The sequence below is a fragment of the Schistocerca cancellata genome, chromosome 2, assembly GCF_023864275.1.
Source record: "Schistocerca cancellata isolate TAMUIC-IGC-003103 chromosome 2, iqSchCanc2.1, whole genome shotgun sequence".
NCBI classification, from domain to species: domain Eukaryota; kingdom Metazoa; phylum Arthropoda; class Insecta; order Orthoptera; family Acrididae; genus Schistocerca; species Schistocerca cancellata.
In genome coordinates this window covers 686,107,419-686,131,160 of record NC_064627.1, presented here as the reverse complement: position 1 = coordinate 686,131,160, position 23,742 = coordinate 686,107,419, and the positions used below count along the sequence as shown (strand labels likewise).

Sequence of the window (23,742 nt, the reverse complement as noted above, 5' to 3'; positions counted from 1 at the left end):
GATCAGCCAGGAGATGTCACACAAGATGGCCACTTGCAGGTGTGCTTTTTTCTCTCTTTGCTGAACTACTGAGACAGACTCTCAATGGAAAAAGATTCTTCTCATGTATTTTTAACTTTTATCCAGTTACAGAAACCTTTTTAAAAATGGGTGTTTTTTCAGTGGTGTTCTATTGCTCACTATGTAGGTAGACCTGATGTAAAGATCTTCCATTCCTCCACAGAAACTTGCGACAGGAGAGGACATGACAGGACAGAATTTCATCAAGGTAGAAGTTATTTAACACAGGTAGTAACTTCCAGGATGTAGCAATTTGCTAAATATCAGTAAAAACTACTATCAACAAAAAGTGCTAATTGCGCCTTTGCTGATACAACCACAATTTTTATTGCTGGTTCTCTCTGTAGATCAAATACACCTCTAAGTTAATTTGGGGGTTGGGTGGAGGGCAAGCAGAAACTATCACCCCCTCCCCCCCCCCCAATCCCCTCAGTTGGTTTTTTTGCATTGATATAAAATCCTGAAGTGAAATCAGCGCTAAATGAAGAATCAGCTATCACTTCATTTAGTGTACTTATTAGCATGTGTGTATCATAGTCAATAGCAGTAACACTGACATTCAAGCAGCTGCTTCAAAATATAGCTTTAATGTCTCATCTTCCGCGGGATTCAGTTTTAGTTCATTAACAGGACCCTACACCATAATGATGAAAATAAACTAAATCATATGATGGAATCCAAATTATGAAGGCGTGTCCAGCTAATATTTTTGTTTTGCTTTTATGATGCTTGTGTATTTATGGCTATTAATCTGCTTATGAAATATTTAATCACAACACTGTCACAAGACAAGCATTTATAATTTAAAATTGAGCCATACTCACAATTCCATCCCTCTCAATTGTTGCTCGCACTTGTTCAGATCCAGGTGTTACATTGAATGGAATCTTCGATTTGAGTCCATGTTTTAGGGCTTGCTTGACAATACTTGCACATCGGCCCATGTCCTCATAGCTAGAATTTGTGCAACTCCCAATGAGACCTAGAAAGAAGAAGAGTGAAGCATCAATATCAAAATGGCACACCAGTGAATGTAGTCCAGGGTACAAAATTTTCCATGTGAAGTTCTATAATGACAACTTTTTATTACTTTTCGGTAATTTACTTTATTTCTGATACTTCATAATACTTCTGAAAGGTATAACAAGTTGTTAAAACTTAAAGAATACATACTAAATGGTTCTAAAGAGAACTTCTGAACACCGAACATAAATAGAGGCATAGTATGAAGACAGAAGCTGTTCCTTACTGACCTAAGATTTTAATTTGTGCAGGCAGTAAATTACTCTTTATAGTGTAGTGCACTAGTGCTCTTTGTGCACATCCCATTTCAGCTGTGGATGCAGACATTCATACTAATAAGACAGGCACGTTCAGGTTACTTTTTTACTTAGTCCACAGAGCAAAAAGTAAATATTTTTTGCTTTTATTTCATAATAGTATTGTTTTGTGTAACCACTGAGCAGACTTATAACCACTCTGCTTTCACCCTCACTATTTTATCATACAAGGGTAGTCCCAAAAGTAAGGTCTCCTATTTTTTTTCTAAGTACACAGACCTGTTTATTTCTACAATGGTTCACATCAGTTTACAGCTTGAACATTTAGCTTTTTTTCGTCACAATCACAATTTCTGTCGATGCATTTTGTAGATGCTGTGGCAGTTTTTGTATGCCCATGTCATACCAGCTCGCTGCCATGCTGTTCAGAAAGTTATGAACCTCTTCCTTCACCTCATTGTCAGAGCTGAATCGCTTTCTGGCCAAATGTTCTTTTAACCAAGGGAATAGGTGATAGTCACTGGGCGTCAGGTCAGGACTATAGGGTGGGCGGGCGATTATGTTCCACTGAAACTGTTGCAGGAGAGCAATGGTTTGCTGAGCAATGCGTGGGTGAGTGTTGTCATGGAGAATGTGTATGCCCTTGCCCAACATTCCTCTTCGCCAGTTCTGAATTGCCCATTGGGCATAAAGTCGACCAACAACACCCCTTTCTGATTTCAAAAAACGGTTGTCATATCTTTACCGGCAGATTGTCTTTGTTTGAATTTCCACGGCTTTGGCGAAGAAGGATGCTGTCACTGGCATGACTGTTGCTTGGTCTCAGGTGTAAAGTGGTATGCGCAGGTTTCGTCACCTGTGACAATTGAGTCCATAAAGTTGTCCTGTTAGGCTGCAAGGTGGTGAAGAAATGAGCGGGAAGCATCAACTCGTTGCTGTATGTGGTCCTCAGTCAGCATGCGTGGCACCCATCTTGTGCACACCTTCCGGTAGTTCAATGTTTCTGTTAAAGTTCTGTGAGCGGTGCTTCGGGAAACCTCAGGAACCAACGTGCAGAGATCATCCAGGGTGATACGCCGATCTTCACGCATGCTTTGCTCAACCTTCAACACTGTCTCCTCAGAAATTGATGGTCTCCTACTCCTTTGTTCGTCGTGAATTTTGGTCTGACCAGCTGCAAACTCTCTACGCCACTTACGAGCATTTTTGACATCCATGCAAGGACCCACCATACACTTCCATCAATTAGCGATGGATTTCAATCGGCACAGAGCCCTTCGCATTCAGAAACTGAATAACTGTGCGCAATTCACGCTTGGCGGTAACATCCAATGGGAACTCCATTCTCAACGGCTGCCAAGCCAAGACTGAGCGCCTCAGTGTGGCATGCGCATGTTTACACACAGCTCGTGAAGCACTCTTCATAACAGTGTGACCAAATGCCACACAAACTGAGTTCTGTACTTATAAAAAAATAGGAGACCTTACTTTTGGAATTACCCTCTTAAATTATAACAAGAGCGGTTCATCAGCAAATGTTAAATTTGCCAAAGTTTACAGTTTCAAATTCCTGAGTGAAGCACTGGGAACAATGTATGTGAAATTTTCTGTGTATGGCGACGCAGCTCCACTCATAATTGCAAAGTGAGGACGGCTAGCAGGTGTTCAGCTCAGAAGTACAGGGAACCAATTCCGGCCGACTCAAAGAAGTTCAAGGATTTGCAAAATCTATTTCAGTTCATCCCACCAGTGCACCATTCATTTTATAATAGTACTATGTGCAAAAAGAATGGAAGACATAGAAAGTGGTGGTGACTATGACTGCACTCTTCATGTTGACTGAACAATCTTAAAACACACTCATTATTTATCAGCAGTTATTTACTATCTAATAGGTAAGAATTAATAAATATAATTCTTTACTGATGTATAATGCCAAGTTCTAAGGTAAGAAAGTGCTAAGCCACCATTATTTGTGCATGCCTTCATGTAATTGCGATTTAAGTAAGGTTTTTACTATAAACATGCCATTATACCAACTGAAAATATGCAATAACTGACATAAACCAACATAAGATGCTTAAAGTGAAATATGAAAATCAGATTTACAGAATTTTTTTGAAACTTTAAAATTCATTTTTCCCAGAAAGACGAAAGTGTGGGATAGCCCATCTTGCTCAGAGCCCTTCATATGTTCTAGGATTACGTTTGAGACCCTATTGATATCTTCAAGATGTTAGTTACCTAATTAAGATACAATATGGTAAACAGTCTGGTGACTAACGTGATTACACTTTGTACAATTATTGTAGTATATTTAATAATGATACTATATTTGTTCTGTTTCACCATTCACTTTTGCTTAAGATGTGTAACACAGAAGGTTATTGTTTATGCTGTTTAGTTTCAACATTTCCATAGTAAAAGTACTTACCCACTCTAATGTCCAAAGGCCATCCTTTCTCCTTAGCTGTTTGACCAACTTTTGAAATAGGATGACATAAATCTGGGGTGAAGGGTCCATTGATGTGTGGTTCTAGTGTGTCCAAGTTCAGCTCTATTGTCTGCAAAATGAGGAAAAACTTGGAAGTAAATTATGTATTGGATGGCAATTTGTTGTTGTTGTGGTCTTCAGTCCTGAGACTGGTTTGATGCAGCTCTCTACGCTACTCTATCCTGTGCAAGCTTCTTCATCTCCCAGTACCTACTGCAACCTACATCCTTCTGAATCTGCATAGTGTATTCATCTCTTGGTCTCCCTCTACGATTTTTACCCTCCACGGTGCCCTCCAATACTAAACTGGTGATCCCTTGATGCCTCAGAACATCTCCTACCAACTGATCCCTTCTTCTAGTCAAGTTGTGCCACAAACTTCTCTTCTCCCCAATCCTATTCAATACTTCCTCATTATTTATGTGATCTACCCATCTAATCTTCAGCATTCTTCTGTCGCACCACATTTCGAAAGCTTCTATTCTCTTCTTGTCCAAACTATTTATCGTCCACGTTTCACTCCATACAAATACTTTCAAAAATGACTTCCTGACACTTAAACCTATACTCGATGTTAACAAATTTCTCTTCTTCAGAAATGCTTTCCTTGCCATTGCCAGTCTACATTTTATATTCTCTCTACTTCGACCATCATCAGTTATTTTGCTCCCCAAATAGCGAAACTCCTTTACTACTTTAAGTATCTCATTTCCTAATCTAATTCCCTCAGCACCACCCAACTTAATTCGACTACATTCCATTAGTCGAATTAAGTCGGGTGATGCTGAAGGAATTAGATTAGGAAATGAGACACTTAAAGTAGTAAAGGAGTTTTGCTATTTGGGGAGCAAAATAACTGATGATGGTCGAAGTAGAGAGGATATAAAATGTAGACTGGCAATTTATACACACATAAATAAATGGCAAACACTACTTGAACAACATGTAATAGAATAATAATGGTACATTTTCTGATTATAACATGGGCTGAAAGAGAACAAAGTACATAACAAAAAGTAAGAAACTAACACCGACAAGAATGAATTTACCGATTTTTCTTGAAATTGTGAAGGAGAATCAAATAAGTGTGTTTCATAGTGCAAAGAAATGTGCAAAGATTCAAAAGTATTATGTTTATGTAGACAATATTGTTACCTAAAAGAATAAAAATTTAATTAGTATTTTCTAGCTATGTAATGATACAAGAAATGGGTAGCAGGTTCGAAGTTCCAGGCTTGCAATTTGATAAAATTGGCAGTTTCTTCAGCATAAGCAAAGTACAAACAACTTTCTGGGAAGAACAACCAAACCAAAGAGACATTGTGTGTAACATAAAAAACACTCAATAACCATTCAAATTATTATAAACATTATAACAAATAAAACTTACAACAATTAAGAGAGTCAAGAAGGATAAGGTGTTTCCAAAACCCGGATAGCTGTATGAAGGTGCTTTAGTCACAACTAACGGTTTTCACGTCAGCAGACTCATCCTCAGGTTTATCTGCCAAAACTACAAATCCCTTTGGGGGGGGGGGGGGGGGGGGAGCGACAAGGTGCGGAGTATCCGGCCAGAGAGGGGGGACGCAATGGAGCACCAGCCAGAGAGCTGGGGGGAGGAGCGGCCAGCCAGAGAGAGAGAGAGAGAGAGAGAGAGAGAGAGAGAGAGAGAGGGGGGGGGGGGGGGGACGGATCGGCCGGACAGAGAGAGTGTCAGACAGAGTGGTCCGACAGAGAGAGGGGTGGAGCACAGACAGACAGACAGACAGAAGGGGGGAGGGGAGAGCACAGATAGACAGACATGGGGGGAGGTGGCAGACAGACTGACATGGAGGGAGGAAGGGGTGGGGTGGAGCACCGCCAGACAGGGGAAGGAGCAGACAGAAAGAGCGGGGAGAGGGGCGGGGGGGGGGGGGGGGGTGTATGGACAGTTGTCCCGCCTGGAGGAGCCAGCTGTCCTGACCACGGCACGATGACACGTGGTGCGTGTAGGGCACAAGTATGGGTGTAAAGTCACCTTCTTGGCCATGGAGGCTGTTAGTAGAACACAGTTGATGGACAGTTTGGGTTGGAGGGGGTAGACAGAAAAAGAGGGGCAGTGAGCTCTTCACGTGCCAGCGTGTTACCTAACTCGACTGAGGATGAAGCAATGCTTTCAGAGTCCACTGCTGTAACCAACATGCTTCTCACACAGATCACCGTTGTCCAATGCAGACTGCAACCCCCCCCCCCCCCCCCCCCCCCCACACACACACCCCCACAAACGCGCGCGCTGTCCACATTACACTAAATGATTCTCCAATTTATATTCAACAACAACAACATAAACAGGATGGCAGTTATATGAACTGCAATTACTTAATTTCTTGCCATACAGAGGCCTGTGTCCAACCTTTAATTCTGTTAATTGTACTTCACAGAACAAATATCAGCAAAGGTGTAGGCACACTTCCATCGGACACAGCCTGGAAACAGGTCACCTGGACTGATGAAACAAAGTAGACATTAAAACATACCAATGACATGTAAGAGAATGTCCAAGAATGAGTTGATGATGCATCTTTCTTGCCAACAGGACAACACTTAGTAGGGGTGCTCCTATGTAGGCGATGTTTCAACTAGAATGAATGTGACCCCCCGATAGCTCCTGTCATCCTCTTGCAACTATGCTCCAAAGAGGAACCTACTGTTGCACCACACACATATACAGGGTGTTACAAAAAGGTACGGCCAAACTTTCAGGAAACATTCCTCACACACAAATAAAGAAAAGATGTTTTGTGGACATATGTCCGGAAACACTTAATTTCCATGTTAGAGCTAATTTTAGTTTGGACCCCATGTTCTTCCACCTACGCTCAATGGAGCATGTTATGATTTCATATGGAATAGTGCGACACAACATGTGGTTCATGCACGATGGAGCTCCTGCACATTTCAGTCGAAGTGTTCGTACGCTTCCCAACAACAGATTCGGTGACTGATGGATTGGTAGAGGCGGACCAATTCCATGGCCTCCATGCTCTCCTGACCTCAACCCTCTTGACTTTCATTTATGGGGGCATTTGAAAGCTCTTGTCTACGCAACCCCAGTACCAAATGTAGAGACTCTTCGTGCTCGTATTGTGGACAGCTGTGATACAATACGCCATTCTCCAGGGCTGCATCAGCGCATCAGGGATTCCATGCGAAGGAGGGTGGATGCATGTATCCTCGCTAATGGAGGACATTTTGAACATTTCCTGTAACAAAGTGTTTGAAGTCATGCTGGTACGTTCTGTTGCTGTGTGTTTCCATTCCATGATTAATGTGATTTGAAGAGACGTAATAAATGAGCTCTAACATGGAAAGTAAGAAAATGGAAGAAGTAAAGAAAATGGTGCTCAAAAATTGTTGAATCACCAACCGAGAGGTTGCTGATGATGTTGGCGGCATATCCTATGGCTCGTGCCAAGCACTTTTTTTGGATTTTTTGGGCATGAAATGTGTAGCAGCAAAGTTTGTCCCAGAATTTTAATTTTGACTAAAAAGAAGTCATTTAAACATCACTCAGGAATTGCTGAATAAAGTTGACAATGATCCAGAACTCCTAAAGATGGTTACAACAGGTGACAAAACATTGGCAATACAGATATAATGTCTAAACCAAGGCCCAAACATTCCAGTGCAAACTGCCTGAGGAGCAAACACCGAAAAAATTTGGCAAGTTTGATCACATGTGAAGGTGGTTCTCACAGTTTTCTTCAATTACTTTGGGATAGTGCGTTGTGATTTCCTGCCTTCTAGTTGTACAGACAATAAGTAACACTACATGGAAGATTTGCATCATTTTCATGTAGCAATCCAAAGAAATTGACCAAAAGAGTGGTACAACAACTCATGGAGATCATGCCATGATAATGTTCCCACTCTGATCTCAGTTCTTATTCATGATTTTTTTGGCTAAAAACAAAACTGGTATGTTGTCTCAGCCAGCATATTAACCAGATGTGGACCACCTATGACTTCTTTCTATACCAGAGGCTGAAGAGGACGATGGAAGGACGTCATTTTGCCACCACTGATGAGGGAAAAAAAGTTCCAGAAGTGTTTCCAAGACTGGAGAAAGTGCTGCCACAATTTTATTACATCCGAGGAGGGATTACTTTGAAGGAGTAAATTTGGTGTTGATGAACACACAAAGGTTCTTTAAGGAAAGAAATGCTGTTACTTTTTAATCACATCTATTAGATAAATCAAGTCATTAATTGCATGAAGTAGCAGATATTTTGTTGAAATATATGAGCGTACCACGTATACAGTGCGAAAGTAAAAGTGAAACAAAAATCTAGCTATCAGCACACAAAACAACATAGTATCATACTAAATTTGAAGTGTGTGTGTGTGTGTGTGTGTGTGTTTCTCTCTTTCTTTCAGTGTATTAAATTTACACAGCAGCTTAAAAATGAAACTTTAGTGCTGGAATGAATATGAATGATGATTCAGATTTCAAATGAGTGATCAAGTAGCTTTAGACTAAGTCAAATTTCTGAAAGTGTTTCAATATTCATTTCCATTTTGAGTACATACAATGCCTCTGTTCTTAATGTTAGTGCTGACTGAAAATATGACATGAATCAGTGCACTGTTTATTTTTATTATTGGCAATTCATTTTGATTTCCTACTTGTCAACAGTAACAAATTCATGGATTTTATTATTTGGATGCCACTGATTTTGTATCATCTAGTATGATCATGTAAAAGTTTTATGAACCCCATGAGGGTCCATGAAGAAAAATGGGTTGTTAAAATTTTTTACTGGACAGAAGCTATTGGTGGTAAATCAAGACCTTCAAATACCTTACAAGCATCGGGGCACCACTTTTTTAAAATGTCATTTCATGCTGGCTGGTCTGATGGGTTATTCTGCCATAATTATACAATTTATGTGTGTCTTAGGTATTTCCCTGTTACAAGTATATCTATTCTAATGTTCAAGTGGAGTAATCACCTGACGCATGATGTCTCATTACAGTTAAACATCGCAAAATCACTTAAGTGACTGGCATAGATTTAATTGATGCTATAGATTACACATTGGAAGTGACCTCTGTTCATACACTTCATGAGCAGTAAGATAATATTTGACCATGATAAAGGTAGATAAGCTTAGTGCAGCGAGATTCTGCTAGCTTCTTAGATTCATATAATTGGTATATACCAACTTTTTGTTGGAAGAGGGGAAAAGCATGATCACTCAGTTTTGTTAATTTAACCTACAAACCTTAAATGAGCCCTACCAACAGCAATGACAGAGCATTGTTACAATAAAGTGTGTGTGGGGAGGGAGGGAGGGAGAGGAGGAAACAGGGAGAAGAGAAAGGGGGGGGGGGGTAATTATACCTGATCATAAGGTGCTCCTGGATCTGCAGAGAAAAGTGACTTAACATATTTGTCTGCCTCCTCAGCGATATCCTTTCTATTTGTGGCTACCAAATAGTCTCTCATACGCCGATTATATGGGAAAATTGAAGTGGTTGCACCAATCTCAGCACCCATGTTACAAATAGTGGCCATACCTGTAACAATGTAATACCTGTAATTAGCACATAAACAAAGTTCTTGAAGATTTGAGGGAAACACAAACATCCCTGACTTCAATAGAAGAATGAAAATATTTTTCATCACCAATATTCATCCTACAGTCCAATGACTTGCAAACAAAGATGACTTGAAGGAAGGGTTAGATGAATAATATAAATGTAGTATGTATTAGTACTGAGTCAATATCACAACTTTGAAGTTGACAGTACTATATGATATAAATGTTTACATCCGTAACATTTACTCGAGTACAATTTTCTTGCCCATGATTTTCAAAGGAACAAAAATTAATATATAAATGAATAATCAGTGAGCATAAGGCATGGCAAAACAAAATACCAATGTGGTCAATCAAAGAGAGGATGTTAGATCCGGAAGTGTTGAGATCAGTGTCCAGAAGGCCACTTACAAACTGAACTCTTCTCTAATGGAAGATGCAAAAAATTATCTCTCTTACTTCAGCTTGAACTGTTTCTCAGTGCTATCAGTTTCCAGCTTGCCACCATATTTATTTACACAACTATTTCCACATAATTAAAGTTCTTATGGTGTGAAATAACATTAGGTACTACAAAAGTCAACACAAAAACTGGAAAGCCATTACAAAGGGCAATGTTAACAGCAGTCATGAGTTATGATGGGTGGCTAAGATGGCAAAACAACAGTTTATTCTCAATGGGCAATAACAATACATGCTTCTGACTGTGGTGACAAATCTAAATTTGCAACATGAGCAATTACACTTATGTAAGTGTATGCCTATGAAAAGAAACCTTATTTTTGGATAATAACATTGCTTGTTCATGGCATAACTCTGATGATTCATACCTAGCCTAGACAGTGGGCTATACTACAGCACCAACTGCTATCAAAATTTTATTATTTTGAATTTAATGCATTTATTTGAACAATACAAGTAAATACATAAGTCTCAATATGGAGATAAGGATGGAAACATCATATAAACATTGAGCAATTTGTACTTTCCAGCATGCAAAGGTCATCTGATTAAGAGCTGCAGAATAATAATAATAATAATAATAATAATAATAATAATAATAACAAACAGTTCAGGGAATTGCGTGTGTATAATCCTACCAGGCAGAGGGGACATACTGTTTGACATGGAATACAAATCAAATGTCGTTCATGGTGAATCTTCACATCGTTAAGAAGTGACAGTTAAGAGTGATTACTGGATACTACACACCATCCTCCTATTGACCACATCATACTTCCCACAGTGGTACATGCCAAAACCAGTTCAATATCATGCACAAGTGCAGTACATAAGTTGGTGTATCCTCCTAATTGACATCTGTCTACAAACGCTCAACTTTCACAACTGCTCACAATGAAATAAACACTGCAGTATTACCCAGATCAGCAGTCAGTTTTGGCAATCACCTCATTGTCACTGACACTTCCTTCCTCAAATTTAAATATACTACATTCAACCTGATGTTTTCTTGAGCAAAGCCACAAACATCCGACTAGTAGAGAAGCAGCATTGCTCTTAATTACTGATTGTAGCAGGTGAGACTCCAATTTTTAGATATATTTTCAGCTCCAATTTTTAGATACATTTAGGAGTGTTACCTGCTGCAATATACACACATTACTCACCAGTGCACGAAATTGAGTCCACTCCAGGACCATGGTACTCCACAATAGCACCAGTGCCGCCTTTCACAGTAAGTATTCCAGCAACTTTCAGAATGATATCTTTGGGCGATGTCCATCCCTTCAACTTGCCTGTGAGATTTACTCCAATCACCTGAAAATGTGATACTAATGTATAACTCTACAGTATGTTGGTAGCATATAACATTACTCAATGCTGAACATTTCCATACGAAAAGCCATAGTTAAAGTGCAAACTTTAGTAAGAAAAGTAACAAAGTTTTAATAAGCAAAGGAATTGTAGGCAGAGTAAATAAGAAGTTTACACATATCTTTCACCATAAACAGCAAAATCAATTTCTTTAGTAACTGCAGCAGCAGGCTATTATTCTCCATAGTATAAGGCTCTAAATGCAATATGCCAAACATTTTCTGTTCACTACTCAACCAGTCCTTTGAGTAATTTCAGAGCTTACTGAATGCAACTGAAGCAATTCAGAGGAGGGCAGCAGTTACCAGTAGGTTTGAACAACACCTAATTGTTATAGAGATGCTTTGGGAATTGAAATGGGGTTTCTTGGAGGGGAGGCAATGTTCTTTTTGAGAAACAATACTGAGAAAATTTAGAGAATTGGTATTTAAAGCTGACTGCCAAACTGTTCTACTGCTGCCAATGTACATTGTGTGTAAGGACCACAAAGATAAAATATGAGAAATTAGGGATCATATGGAGGCATATAGACAGTTGTTTCTCCCTAACTCTATTTGCTAGTCGAACAGGAAAGAAAACAACAAGTAGTGGTACAGGGTACCTTCCACCATGCACTGTATGGTACCTTGCAGGGTCTCGAAGATGTAGATGTAAATTTACACGTCCTGTGGCATTTTTTGTACACCCTTGCCACAGAACTCTTCTGCCACATTGTGTAAGTAGCAATCAACCTTGTTTTCCAGCTCTTCATTAAACTGGAAATGCATTCCATCCACAAGTGATCTCAGCTCCAGAAACATATGAAAATCACTAGGTGCTAAGAAGTCTGGGCTATAAAGGGGGGAGGAGAGGTCAGAATGTCATGTCAATTGGGCCTGGAGATTGAGTGTTGCATGCCAATCTTCAAGCATTTCTGTCTTCATTTTTGCAATAATTTTGCCCAAACCCAAGGGCAACCAGAAGGCTGTGGGTGATCGACATTTTTATGCTGTATGTCGATCCTTGAACTCTCTGACCCACTGTCACGTTTTTTTTATGTCCATACACTGTTTTATGTCCATACACTGTCCATAGACTTTATATAATAGATGATGAATGGCAATGGCGGTAGTGACCGGATCACTGGATGTAACTTACACATGGTGAGAGAATCCAAGGGGAACCCATTGCGAACAGCTGGCCGTCAAAACTGAGCATCTCATCTCAGTGGGCTCAGATTGGTGAAGGCTTGAAGGGGGGAGGGTTGGGGTGCCAGCCAAGCTACATTCCAGTGTTGTCGGATCTCATGTAAAAGTGTTCCTCACAGCTTCAGCATCTCTGAGACCTTATTTTGTGGACACACCTCGTATCCTGGATGGAGGAGAAACTGCAGTCACACCCCAGTAATGCATGTTGGATCATTATTATTCATGTTTACATTAATGACATGGCAGTTAATGCTAATAACAATTTCTTACTTTTTAGATGATGCAGATACCTATAGTGAGGACTTGCGAAAAAAGCCCTCTGCAAAAATATTCAGTCATATCTTGACCAGTTTTGAGAGGTAAGTGCTTTAAATGTCAGAAATGTAAAGTTGTAAAAACATAGTCACCTATGAGTAAAATATCAATGAGCAATGAGTCACAATCAAAATCCATAAAATCATACCAATACTGGATTGGTTGGTTGGTTTAAAGAGAAGGGGGGGGGGGGGGGGGACCAAACTGCTTAGTCATTGGTCCCATACCAATACTGGAGTGTAACAATTTGTAGGTATATGAAATTGAATCTTCAGATAAGTTTAATAGTAGGTAAAGCACATGGTAGACTTTACTGGGAAAATGCAGTAACATCTACAAAGGAACATGCTTACAAAACAATTGTGCACCTATCCTAGAACAACAATGAAGTGTGTGCAAATATGAAGCACACCCATAAAGTAAGTTCCCATTCATCCCGTAGCTAGTGAACTGTATGTTATGCAGAGCAACTGCATGTACACAATATAGTATTGACATGGCAAGGAACCTGCACTAAAGGAACTTCTGGAGGTCTCACAGTAGCTTTGTAGCAGCAGTTGAAAATGGAGGCTCATATTCCAGCTCCCAACATGTGTGAAGCGCAGTCACTAAAAGTTTTTGAATGCACAGAACACAGCATCACTCTAAATTCATAGTCAGCTGTTCCTGGTCTATGAGGATAACGTCATGAGCAACACAACAATAGACCATCAATCATTACAGGCGACCTTATGTGGGGACACATTGTGGAGAACTGTCACTTCACAATCATGGGACTTGACAATCTAAACCCACAGATGTGCTGTGTCTTTGATGAAACTGTCAAGGAGTACCTGTTGTGCTGGAAATTACATGCCATGTGGGGGTCATAGCTAAACACTCCAGAACACAAAATAATGCGCATGGGGGCAGCTCTGACTTTTCTGCAGTGGTACCACGATGACAGTGATGAACTTCTGGATCATTTCATCACAGGCATTGAGACGTGTTGCACACATTACCCCAGGAACCAAGCAGCAGTCAATGCATTGGCATCACAGTGGCTTTCCCTGCCAAATGAAGCATGAGAAGTGCTGTGTTCAGTGTTCTGGGACGGACAGACAGACAGACGGGGACTTCTAATCATATTCCTGACCAGATGAGAGAATTACTGCAAAACAATACAGATATGATGGACCATTCAGAACAAACAGTGAGCGATGTTCAGTGCCAATGCTGACTTGCTGCATGATAATATTGAGCACAGCACATCTCGACAGACAAGAGAGCTATTGCAAATGTTTGGCTGGGAGGTGTTTGATAATCCACCTTACAGTGCCAAGCTAGCTCCAGCGAGTTCCATCTGATCTGGAACCTCAAAAAACTTGTGTGTGGTGGGAGTCAACATTTTCACACTGATGGAGAGGCAGAGATGTTGTCACACAGTGGTTCCAATCCCAGGTGGCAAAGATGACACAGGGATACAAAAGTTCATCCAATATTACGACAAATTTCTGAATTCCGGAGGTGAATATATTGAAAAATAGCTCAACATTTCCTGTATCTGTTCTAGTAAATATTTCAATTAAATTATGTTTTGTCTCTGTTCATGACCCCCAGGGAAACTTACTATATGAATATGTCTCTTAGATAGAAGAGGGAATATGGGACATATGCAAAGAAGGGCAGTAGGGATGATGACAGCTTACTTTGAGCCACAGGATAGTCATAGAAATGCTGAAAAATCTCATCTAGCAGATGTTTGAAGTCATGATGACTATCCTGCAAAAGCCTACAGTCTGTTTTAATTACTTGATAGCTGACACTTCACAGGCTGGAGCTGGTTTCCTCGAATCGGAGCGCTCAACATTGCACCTGAACCATTCACAATTGCCAAACCGCCCCAACAAATGCTCAGGTGACTCCCACTGTGACTACTACCCTGGTGCACACAGCCACACAAATGCAATGGTCGGCTACCGTGGCAGATTTAAGCGGCGCCTGCAAAAAACTGACCAAAAATGTGATGAAATTTTGTATTTAATTTCATGGTACTTGCATGTTGATTTGACCTCTGGGCTGACTCTTAAGTAAAACAATACCTTTTCTTCTTCAGTTTAATCTTCAATTAAAGTAATGTCTTCAGGATACACTCCATACACTCTTATGACATGCTTCATTAATAATAACACCAACAGAACACTGAGACACCATTTTTCAACTGCACACTTCATAAACTTCTCGCTAAATAAGTGTGAGTAGAGAATTGTTAGTGTAAGGGGGAAGACAACAATCAGACTTGTATAGACTTGCAGAGGCAATTGTTAGGCTGCTGAAACAATTACCATAGCAGTGTTTTGACAAATAATCATTAGATAGTGGAATGTGGTGTGTTACATTATGCAATTGGTATACTTTATTTGATTAGCCTACCAGATATCGCAGATGTTAGAAACATATGTTTGACTCGTGTTTGTAATCTTTTTTCTGCCGTCGTCGTCGTCGTCGTCGCCGTCGCCGTCGTCGTCGTCTTCTTCTTCGGTCCTGAGACTGGTTTGATGCAGCTCTCCATGCTACTCTATCCTGTGCACGCTTCTTCATCTCCCAGTACTTACTGCAATCTACATTCTTCTGAATCTGCTTAGTGTATTCATCTCTTGGTCTCCCTCTACGATTTTTACCCTCCACGCTGCCCTCCAATGCTAAATTTGTGATCCCCTCGTGCCTCAGAACATGTCCTACCAACCAGTCCCTTCTTCTTGTCAAGTTGTGCCACAAACTCCTCCCCAATTCTATTCAATACCTCCTCATTACTTATGTGATCTACCCATCTAATCTTCAGCATTCTTCTGTAGCACCACATTTCGAATGCTTCTATTCTCTTCTTGTCCAAACTATTTATCGTCCATGTTACACTTCCATACATGGCTACACTCCATACAAATACTTTCAGAAATGACTTCCTGACACTTAAATCTATACTCGATGTTAACAAATTTCTCTTCTTCAGAAACGCTTTCCATGCCATTGCCAGTATACATTTTATATCCTCTCTACTGCGACCATCATCAGTTATTTTGCTCCACAAATAGCAAAACTCCTTTACTACTTTAAGCGTCTCATTTCCTAATCTAATTCCCTCAGCATCACCCGACTTACTTCGAATACATTCCATTATCCTTGTTTTGCTTTTGTTGATGTTCATCTTATATCCTCCTTTCAATACACTGTCCATTCCGTTCAACTGCTCTTCCAAGTCCTTTGCTGTGCCTGACAGAATTACCATGTCATCGGCGAACCTCAACATTTTTGTTTCTTCTCCATGGATTTTAATACCTACTCCAAATTTTTCTTTTGTTTCCTTTACTGCTTGCTCAATATACAGACTGAATATCATTGGGGACAGACTACAACCCTGTCTCACTCCCTTCCCAATCGCTGCTTCCCTTTCATACCCCTCGACTCTTATAACTGCCATCTGGTTTCTGTACAAAATGTAAATAGCCTTTCGCTCCCTGTATTTTGCTCCTGCCACCTTTAGAATTTGAAAGAGGGTATTCCAGTCAACATTGTCGAAAGCTTTCTCTAAGTCTACAAATGCTAGAAACGTAGGTTTGCCTGTCCTTAATCTATTTTCCAAGGTAAGTCGTAGGGTCAGTATTGCCTCACGTGTTTCAACATTTCTGCGGAATTCAAACTGATCTTCCCCGAGGTCGGCTTCTACCAGTTTTTCCATTCGTCTGTAAAGAATTCGCATTAGTATTTTGCAGCAGTGACTTATTAAACTGATAGTTTGGTAATTTTCGCATCTGTCAACACCTGCTTTCTTTGGGATTGGAATTATTATATTCTTCTTGAAGTCTGAGGGTATTTCACCTGTATCATACATCTTGCTCACCAGATGGTAGAGTTTTGTCAGGACTGGCTCTCCCAAGGCCGTCAGTAGTTCCAATGGAATGTTGTCGACTCCTGGGTCCTTGTTTCGACTCAGGTCTTTCAGTGCTCTGTCAAACTCTTCACGCAGTATCGTGTCTCCCATTTCATCTTCATCTACATCCTCTTCCTTTTCCATAATATTGTCCTCAAGTACATCGCCCTTGTATAGACCCTCTATATACTGCTTCCACCTTTCTGCTACGCCTTCTTTGCTTAGAACTGGATTTTTATCTGAGCTCTTGATATTCATACAAGTGGTTCTCTTTTCTCCAAAGGTCTCTTTAATTCTCCTGTAGGCAGTATCTATTTTACCCCTAGTGAGATAAGCCTCTACATCCTTACATTTGTCCTCTAGCCATGCCTACTTAGCCATTTTGCACTTCCTGTTGATATCATTTTTGAGACGTTTGTATTCCTTTTGGCCTGGTTCATTTACTGCGTTTTTATATTTTCTCCTTTCATCAATTAAATTCAATATTTCCTCTGTTACCCAAGGCTTTCTATTAGCCCTTGTCTTTTTACCTACTTGATCCTCTGCCGCCTTCACTATTTTATCCCTCAGAGCTACCCATTCTTCTTCTTCTGTATTTCTTTCCCCCATTCCTGTCAATGGTTCCCTTATGCTCTCCCTGAAACTCTGTACAACCTCTGGTTTAGTCAGTTTATCCAGGTCCCATCTCCTTAAATTGCCACCTTTTTGCAGTTTCTTCAGTTTTAATCTACAGTTCATAACCAATAGATTGTGGTCAGAGTCCACATCTGCCCCTGGTAATGTCTTACAATTTAAAAACTGGTTCCTAAATCTCTGTCTTACCATTATATAATCTATCCGATACCTTCTAGTATCTCCAGGATTCTTCCATGTATACAACCTTCTTTTATGATTCTTGAACCAAGTGTTAGCAATGATTAAGTTATGCTCTGTGCAAAATTCTACCAGACAGCTTCCTCTTTCATTTCTCTCCCCCAATCCATATTCACCCACTATGTTTCCATCTCTCCCTTTTCCTACTCTCGAATTCCAGTCACCCATGACTATTAAATTTTCGTCTCCCTTCACTACCTGAATAATTTCTTTTATGAAAAAATATTAAAGCTGAGAAATTATTCTTTCTTTGGAAAACTACTGTTCAAAAATTGAGTTTTTTTAATTTGTGGTTGATAACTTTGAACTATTGAAAATATATTAATGAATACATTCAGCTAAGGATTTATGATGTTAATATGTAGCCTAGAGTGTGTTGAACTAAATGCATTTTATCTGAAAGGCTTAGGACAGTCCACTACTGAATAATTGTAAAAAATGTAGATGCTTGCAAATAGGAAAAAATGCATGCGGCCTAGAACAAATTGGCCGCCATTTCAAAATAATAAACAATAATTTTTTTTTAATATTTTTGTGACTACTAACCATTGGGGAATTCACCCAGCAAACATAAAATTTGCTGAGATGGTCAAGCAATCAGTGCTGGACCACTTGGTACGTATTGGCCCTATAGGAAGTAGCAATCTACCCTTTCCATAGCTTTGTGCCGAAAGAGAAAGCTTTTTTTTAAGAAAGACACCTTTTTTGCTACATCATATTCATCATATGCACAGATAACAAAAAAGGAACATATATATTTTTGAAACTTACCTTTGGACATTTGAGTTCCCATGGAATATTTGCCATAACATCAACAGCATCAGCTCCACCAACTCCAATACACAGACAACCAAGTCCTCCACCATTTGGTGTGTGAGAATCAGTACCAATCATTAGCAGTCCTGGGAATGCATAATTCTCAAGAATAATCTGCAACAGAATGTAATTAAATGTCACAAGATTCTTCAAAATTTCCCAGTAACCCCCCCCCCCCCCCCCACAGTATGTAACAGCATATATATTTGCCATGACCTAGAAGTCTGATAGGACTACCAGAAATTAAGTAGACATACTTCTATTAAAAAAGCTGAGTGAATGCTCTGTCAGTTGATGTGAAATATATAGTGGCCCAACAGTAAAAAATCATGGAAATGTGCGAACACCTTAACTGTTTAATGTTTCCCAATCTGTACTTGAGCAATGTGCCACTTTCCCACCATTTTTAATAAAGTATGGAGGAAGATCATCTCAAAAATAAAATGACAAATTTACCAAATGAACATAAGAATGAAGAGTATAAACTATAAAATCCCTCACTTTTGAGATCATGAAGCAAAATATACATCAGCTATTTAACACATCTGTAATCTTTCCAGCTTAACAGACAGTGAACTTTGATTTCCAGAATTATGATCCTGTTTTGGGGAAATTACTCTGTGGAGGACAACAATGAAAATATGTTAAAGCTAATGTTATGTTTTGTGCTGCTGTAAGATAATGACAAATTTTTTGGTATACAATATCTAGCAACATGAAAATTTTATTTAGAAGATAATGCGACAAACAATGCAAAATCAGCAGTTTTTAACGAAGTAACATGAAGTACACAATTCTTAGCAACGCAAGATGAAATAGCTGGTTTTAATGAAATGTTGCAGAAAACGGCATTTTTCCCTGTTGCCACATAAAATACATCATGCATCTGGGGATGTCAGTGCTAACTAACAGCTAACGTTTGGATTATATTGACTTTTTCGCCAGGGCCAATGGAAGTACATAACCTAGTTTAATACAATAGTTCATTTCTTACACTAAGAAATGAGACCAGAGGTATTTTGTATCCATTCATTGCCAATGTTAGGAATTCAACAATATTTTGTGCAGTAGCATTGTGGTATCCACGGTTGAATGCTGTGTTTCATTATTGCTAATGCAGATTTCTGAAGCAATACCACTATTGAACATGTAAATACATTACACAATTTAAATTTTGATTACACAAAATTTCATTTCAGCATTTGTCATACAGGTAAGAGCATGACGAACTCTGCACCTGTCACACTGTGAGCACAGCTCTTAATGCAAACTGACTTCCAAAAATATTATTTAATACCACTAGAACAGTTTTGGTATTGTTTCGAAAGACATTGCAAGAGTTTCTGCATTCACAGAAGGGGGGGGGGGACACTGTACAACTATTTACTGAGTTGCAATTCATCTCGCTACACATTTTTCAGCCCTGTAGCTGTTCCCCAAAGATGTTCAAGTGTATTGACGTTTCCTCAACAATTCTCATGAAATCTCATTTGAGAAATTCTGTGTCTATTCATTGTACCCTGTGTGCAAAAGTACTTCCCAAGTGAAAATGCCATAGCATGCAATGACTACTGAAGACAGTGCATGGGTATTTGAAACCGAATGGTTTTACGCATGCAATAAATCAGCTCTATTTTCTTTATTCACTTTTATTTTTGCAAATACTGCAACATCAGAATTTCATGGGAGCATAAAGACACTATTTTGAAACATGTGCACAGTGAAAAACATAGGGGTACCAAAATGAAGCAGCCCAGTTTGCCAGTGAAGTGGCAGTCATCAATTAGTAGCAGCTCTGAAGCTGTGAAGAAGAAAAGCAACTGGGTATCTGGCCCAAAAGACTCAGCAATGGATGAACGAATCATTGATGGTGAGCAGCACTTTGTTAGCAGTAAAAATGTAGTTTGACCTCCATGCTTAAAACTTGATATTCAATAAAATTACGTATTTTGCTGTAGTACAGTACCAAAATAGGTAACTAGTAGAATAATTATTCCACTTTAGGCACAGGCAACATTTAACACACAAAAATAATAAGAGAGACTATTGTGCCTCAATACAATGACAAACAATGCTATCGTGCAGCAGCTAGCAGGTAAAAATGTCCTTGAGCTGTCTCCATACTGCATTTGCAACATGATTTGAAACATTTTTGGGAACGTGTTTCCTGCCACTATTTTGTGGCCAATGTTTGCAATACGTTCTAAACATCTTTCAAAACATGGAAACAGCTATCCATAACAGTGTCAGTATGAATCAAAGGAAACAATGTTCCTGGACAGCCACAGCATATCACCATTGAACAGCACTAGCATATGTCTATACTTTGTGTTGTTTTGTGTGCAACTACTGAGTTTGTTTTGCAAATAATGCAGTGGATGACTCAGCAGACTGTGGAATTGGAGTATTGCTACAGGCAGAGGAGGGTCTACATAATGTTTGGAGTTGGATTAAAGCAGGCCACTTGCTAAAAAGCAGAAGGAGACACACACACACATTGAAGCCTCCCACAAAAACAACTGATGGCTGTAAGACCTGTGTGCTACTTCTGTATAGGGCAAGGACATCTTTGTAAGATGCCAGCTGGGTGGGCAATTTCACAATCTCAGTGTTCTGTCTGAGTACAAACAGGACTCCCACAGATGCTGCATTCCCAGTACAAATGGGGACATTCATGTGTGATCTGTGGTAACACAAAGGAGAGAATATGGAGAGTGAATTCTGCACTGGATGCAGACTGGCATCACAGTAAGTTGCAAGTTTCCAAGTGTTTCAGTCATATTTTGTCACTGTATCAACCAAAAATTGATTAGTCACTATTTGGTTCAAAGTTAAGGTAGGTAGCCTGTGTTAGCCATTGCCAAATCGTGTTAACATTAAAACCGTGTGATGTTCTGTTTATTTTTGTCTAATGAAATTGGATACAATAAATGTTGAATTTGGAAGAATTGTCCAGTTGTTAATGCACTTATAAAAATTCAGGCAAATGGCTGAATTTTATTTCTTGCAGCTAAGTGTATTTTTTAATACTTTTCTTAGTTGTACATTAGCAAACTCAAAGCTTTAACTCCCAGTGATGTAAATTGGCAACTTTTCTGATTAAAACCATCCCTAGATTTTCAAAGTATATTCTTCCGTATGAATAATAATTATCTTTTTTATTTTTCAAATTTCTGAATTGTGAATGTCACACTTGGCTGTCCAGTCTTGTAGTTTCTCAATGAGATCCTTGAGCCAAAAGAAACTAGAGACTCCATGGGCAAAGAGGTACAAAGAAAATTATGCTTGCTTGTCTTTATTAGTATTTTATACTGCACGGTTAATATTCATTCATAGTTATTTCCCATGGTACACTTTCTTTTAGGCTCAAAAAATAATTTGCAAACTTGTCAGGAACGCATCTGTTTCAGTTAGAAGCTGTCTGCAGCATGTTCTGGAGTTCAGTAAAATTTGATGCAGTGTTATCTCATCTCCACGTACCAGGTATCATCTCACCTGATGATAAATCATATGAACTGAAGCTTCCTTGTGGGGTACATTGGTTCCTTGCTTCAGCAAGTCACTTTAATAAATTATGACACACACAGATGTAAATGTGACAATTTCTGCCTTCTCATGTAGCAACAACACAGGTTTTCAGAAGACATGAAAAACTGAAGCCATAATACCAACTGTGTATTCTGCAATCATTCTAGCTCTATACAATCAGTAATTAAAAATTCGTTCCTTTGAACCTTGGACACATTTGTGGGTATAGTTGTGTTTTCCTATCTGATGCTGTCAGCTTGTAGGAAGTTCAGTAGTTTTTTTGTGAATACGTTCACACTCATGGTTGCATTCTTCAATACACCTCTGTTTGAAATTCTTGCATGGCAGCCAATATCTGGGTATGAAAAGTTGTAGCTGACAACGACAGTAAGCAGACAAATGCTAAATGAACATTTTTAACTGTAAAATTTATTTCCACAAGCAAGATGCTGTAGGATTACATATTTCCATCAATTGTACCCATGCAAGGGGGAGAAATGAAGTACCTGTGAGAACAGACATGCCATTTAACACCAATCTTTTTCAGTCCAAAATAAAGCGGATTTCAAGTTTAGGAAAGTTATATAGTGGGAAGAGGTGGTGATAAAAAAAGCTGCTAGATGTTTTACGTCATCTCTTCCAGGGAAAAAATTAAAATAATAAGGTGAGAAGCAATATAGCTGCAATGCATCTTTCCACTTGCTTATAAAAGCATTGTGGAATCAGAAAAATAAGGATACTGGAAATGTTGCACCTACAGCCAATATGTGGCATGGATGTTGAGAAAATTGCCATAAATAGAGTGCTGAAAGATGTTTCAGGCAGAGTTAGCTTCCTGCAAGAATATGGAATAAGCATGTGTCGTTGTGTAGAGTGCATCAACAGATGGTATTGATTCCCCAGTCATATTTGCTAGCAACACAGTCAAGGAAGACTTGCTTTTTGGTGTGTTTGTAGTTCTTGGAAGGAAAAAAAGTAAAAATTTGATAAAGTGTTATTAAACAAAGTTTTACATTTAGTTATCTTTACATAATCCTACAGGACTTCCAACAGTGATCTACAAACTTCAGGTACTATATGAGACATGGCTTGCTTCAAAGTGCAAAATAAATTCATAAAGCTTTGAATGAACCTCCTGTTGCCAAGAAAATGAAGATTAACAGCAAGTTTTTGGTTGACTGGAACTGCTCCCTGAAATTTAAGTCTTTTTTAACACACGATGCTACCGCATTTACCAGAATTTCAAAGTCTGTGGATGACATCGAAGTGAAGTTACAAAAATTGGACTTTTCTCCCTTATTCAGTTCCTATAGCAAGTTATTCCTGCAAGTTGCTCTGCAGTAGTTCTTCATCCAACAATGATGGCTTGTTTTCTCATTTGCATGAACCTTCAAGTACTAATAGTGCAGTGCTACATATCCTCAGTTTCCTCATACGTAGATATAATGTAGCAGATAATACATATTCCACACAAGAAATAGCATTACACACTATTGGAATACACTATGGGAAATGATTGCTGCCAGTGTGGACAGTGACCTTAACAAGGAACAAAGTTTCAAACTTGTTGCAGAACACCATTGGAAACATGCTTGCAACAAAAACATATATCCAATAGCAATGCATATATGGCTTTCAACTGACAAGAGCACTGATGGCAGAGGCTGTTGTGTTTTCACTGTACTGTTAAGAACTGAAAAAGTGTGCAATGTGCAGAAACTTTTTGTTGCAAGTATACAGGTCCTTGAGACAGTGAATGCAGTGTAATGAGCTTGTGACATTTTGAGGGCTCTTCAGAACTGTATGACACCATAATATTAAAGCAGTTCTGTGTGATAGTGCTAGACACATAAATGTGTTGATT

The 23,742-nt window shown here is 39.2% G+C and overlaps 1 protein-coding gene across 1 annotated transcript in view; it reads right to left on the bottom strand.

The window, feature by feature from the left end:
* The window catches only part of LOC126162427 (probable aconitate hydratase, mitochondrial), a 113,170-nt gene that overhangs the window by 37,103 nt on the left and 52,325 nt on the right, over positions 1 to 23,742 (bottom strand). Inside the window, exons 5-9 of the mRNA XM_049918929.1 lie at positions 18,306 to 18,464; positions 11,045 to 11,195; positions 9,218 to 9,393; positions 3,775 to 3,904; positions 885 to 1,042 (exon numbers count right to left, since the gene is read on the bottom strand). Of these exons, the coding sequence (XP_049774886.1) occupies positions 885 to 1,042; positions 3,775 to 3,904; positions 9,218 to 9,393; positions 11,045 to 11,195; positions 18,306 to 18,464 (774 nt within the window). The remainder of the gene's footprint in view (positions 1 to 884; positions 1,043 to 3,774; positions 3,905 to 9,217; positions 9,394 to 11,044; positions 11,196 to 18,305; positions 18,465 to 23,742) is intronic.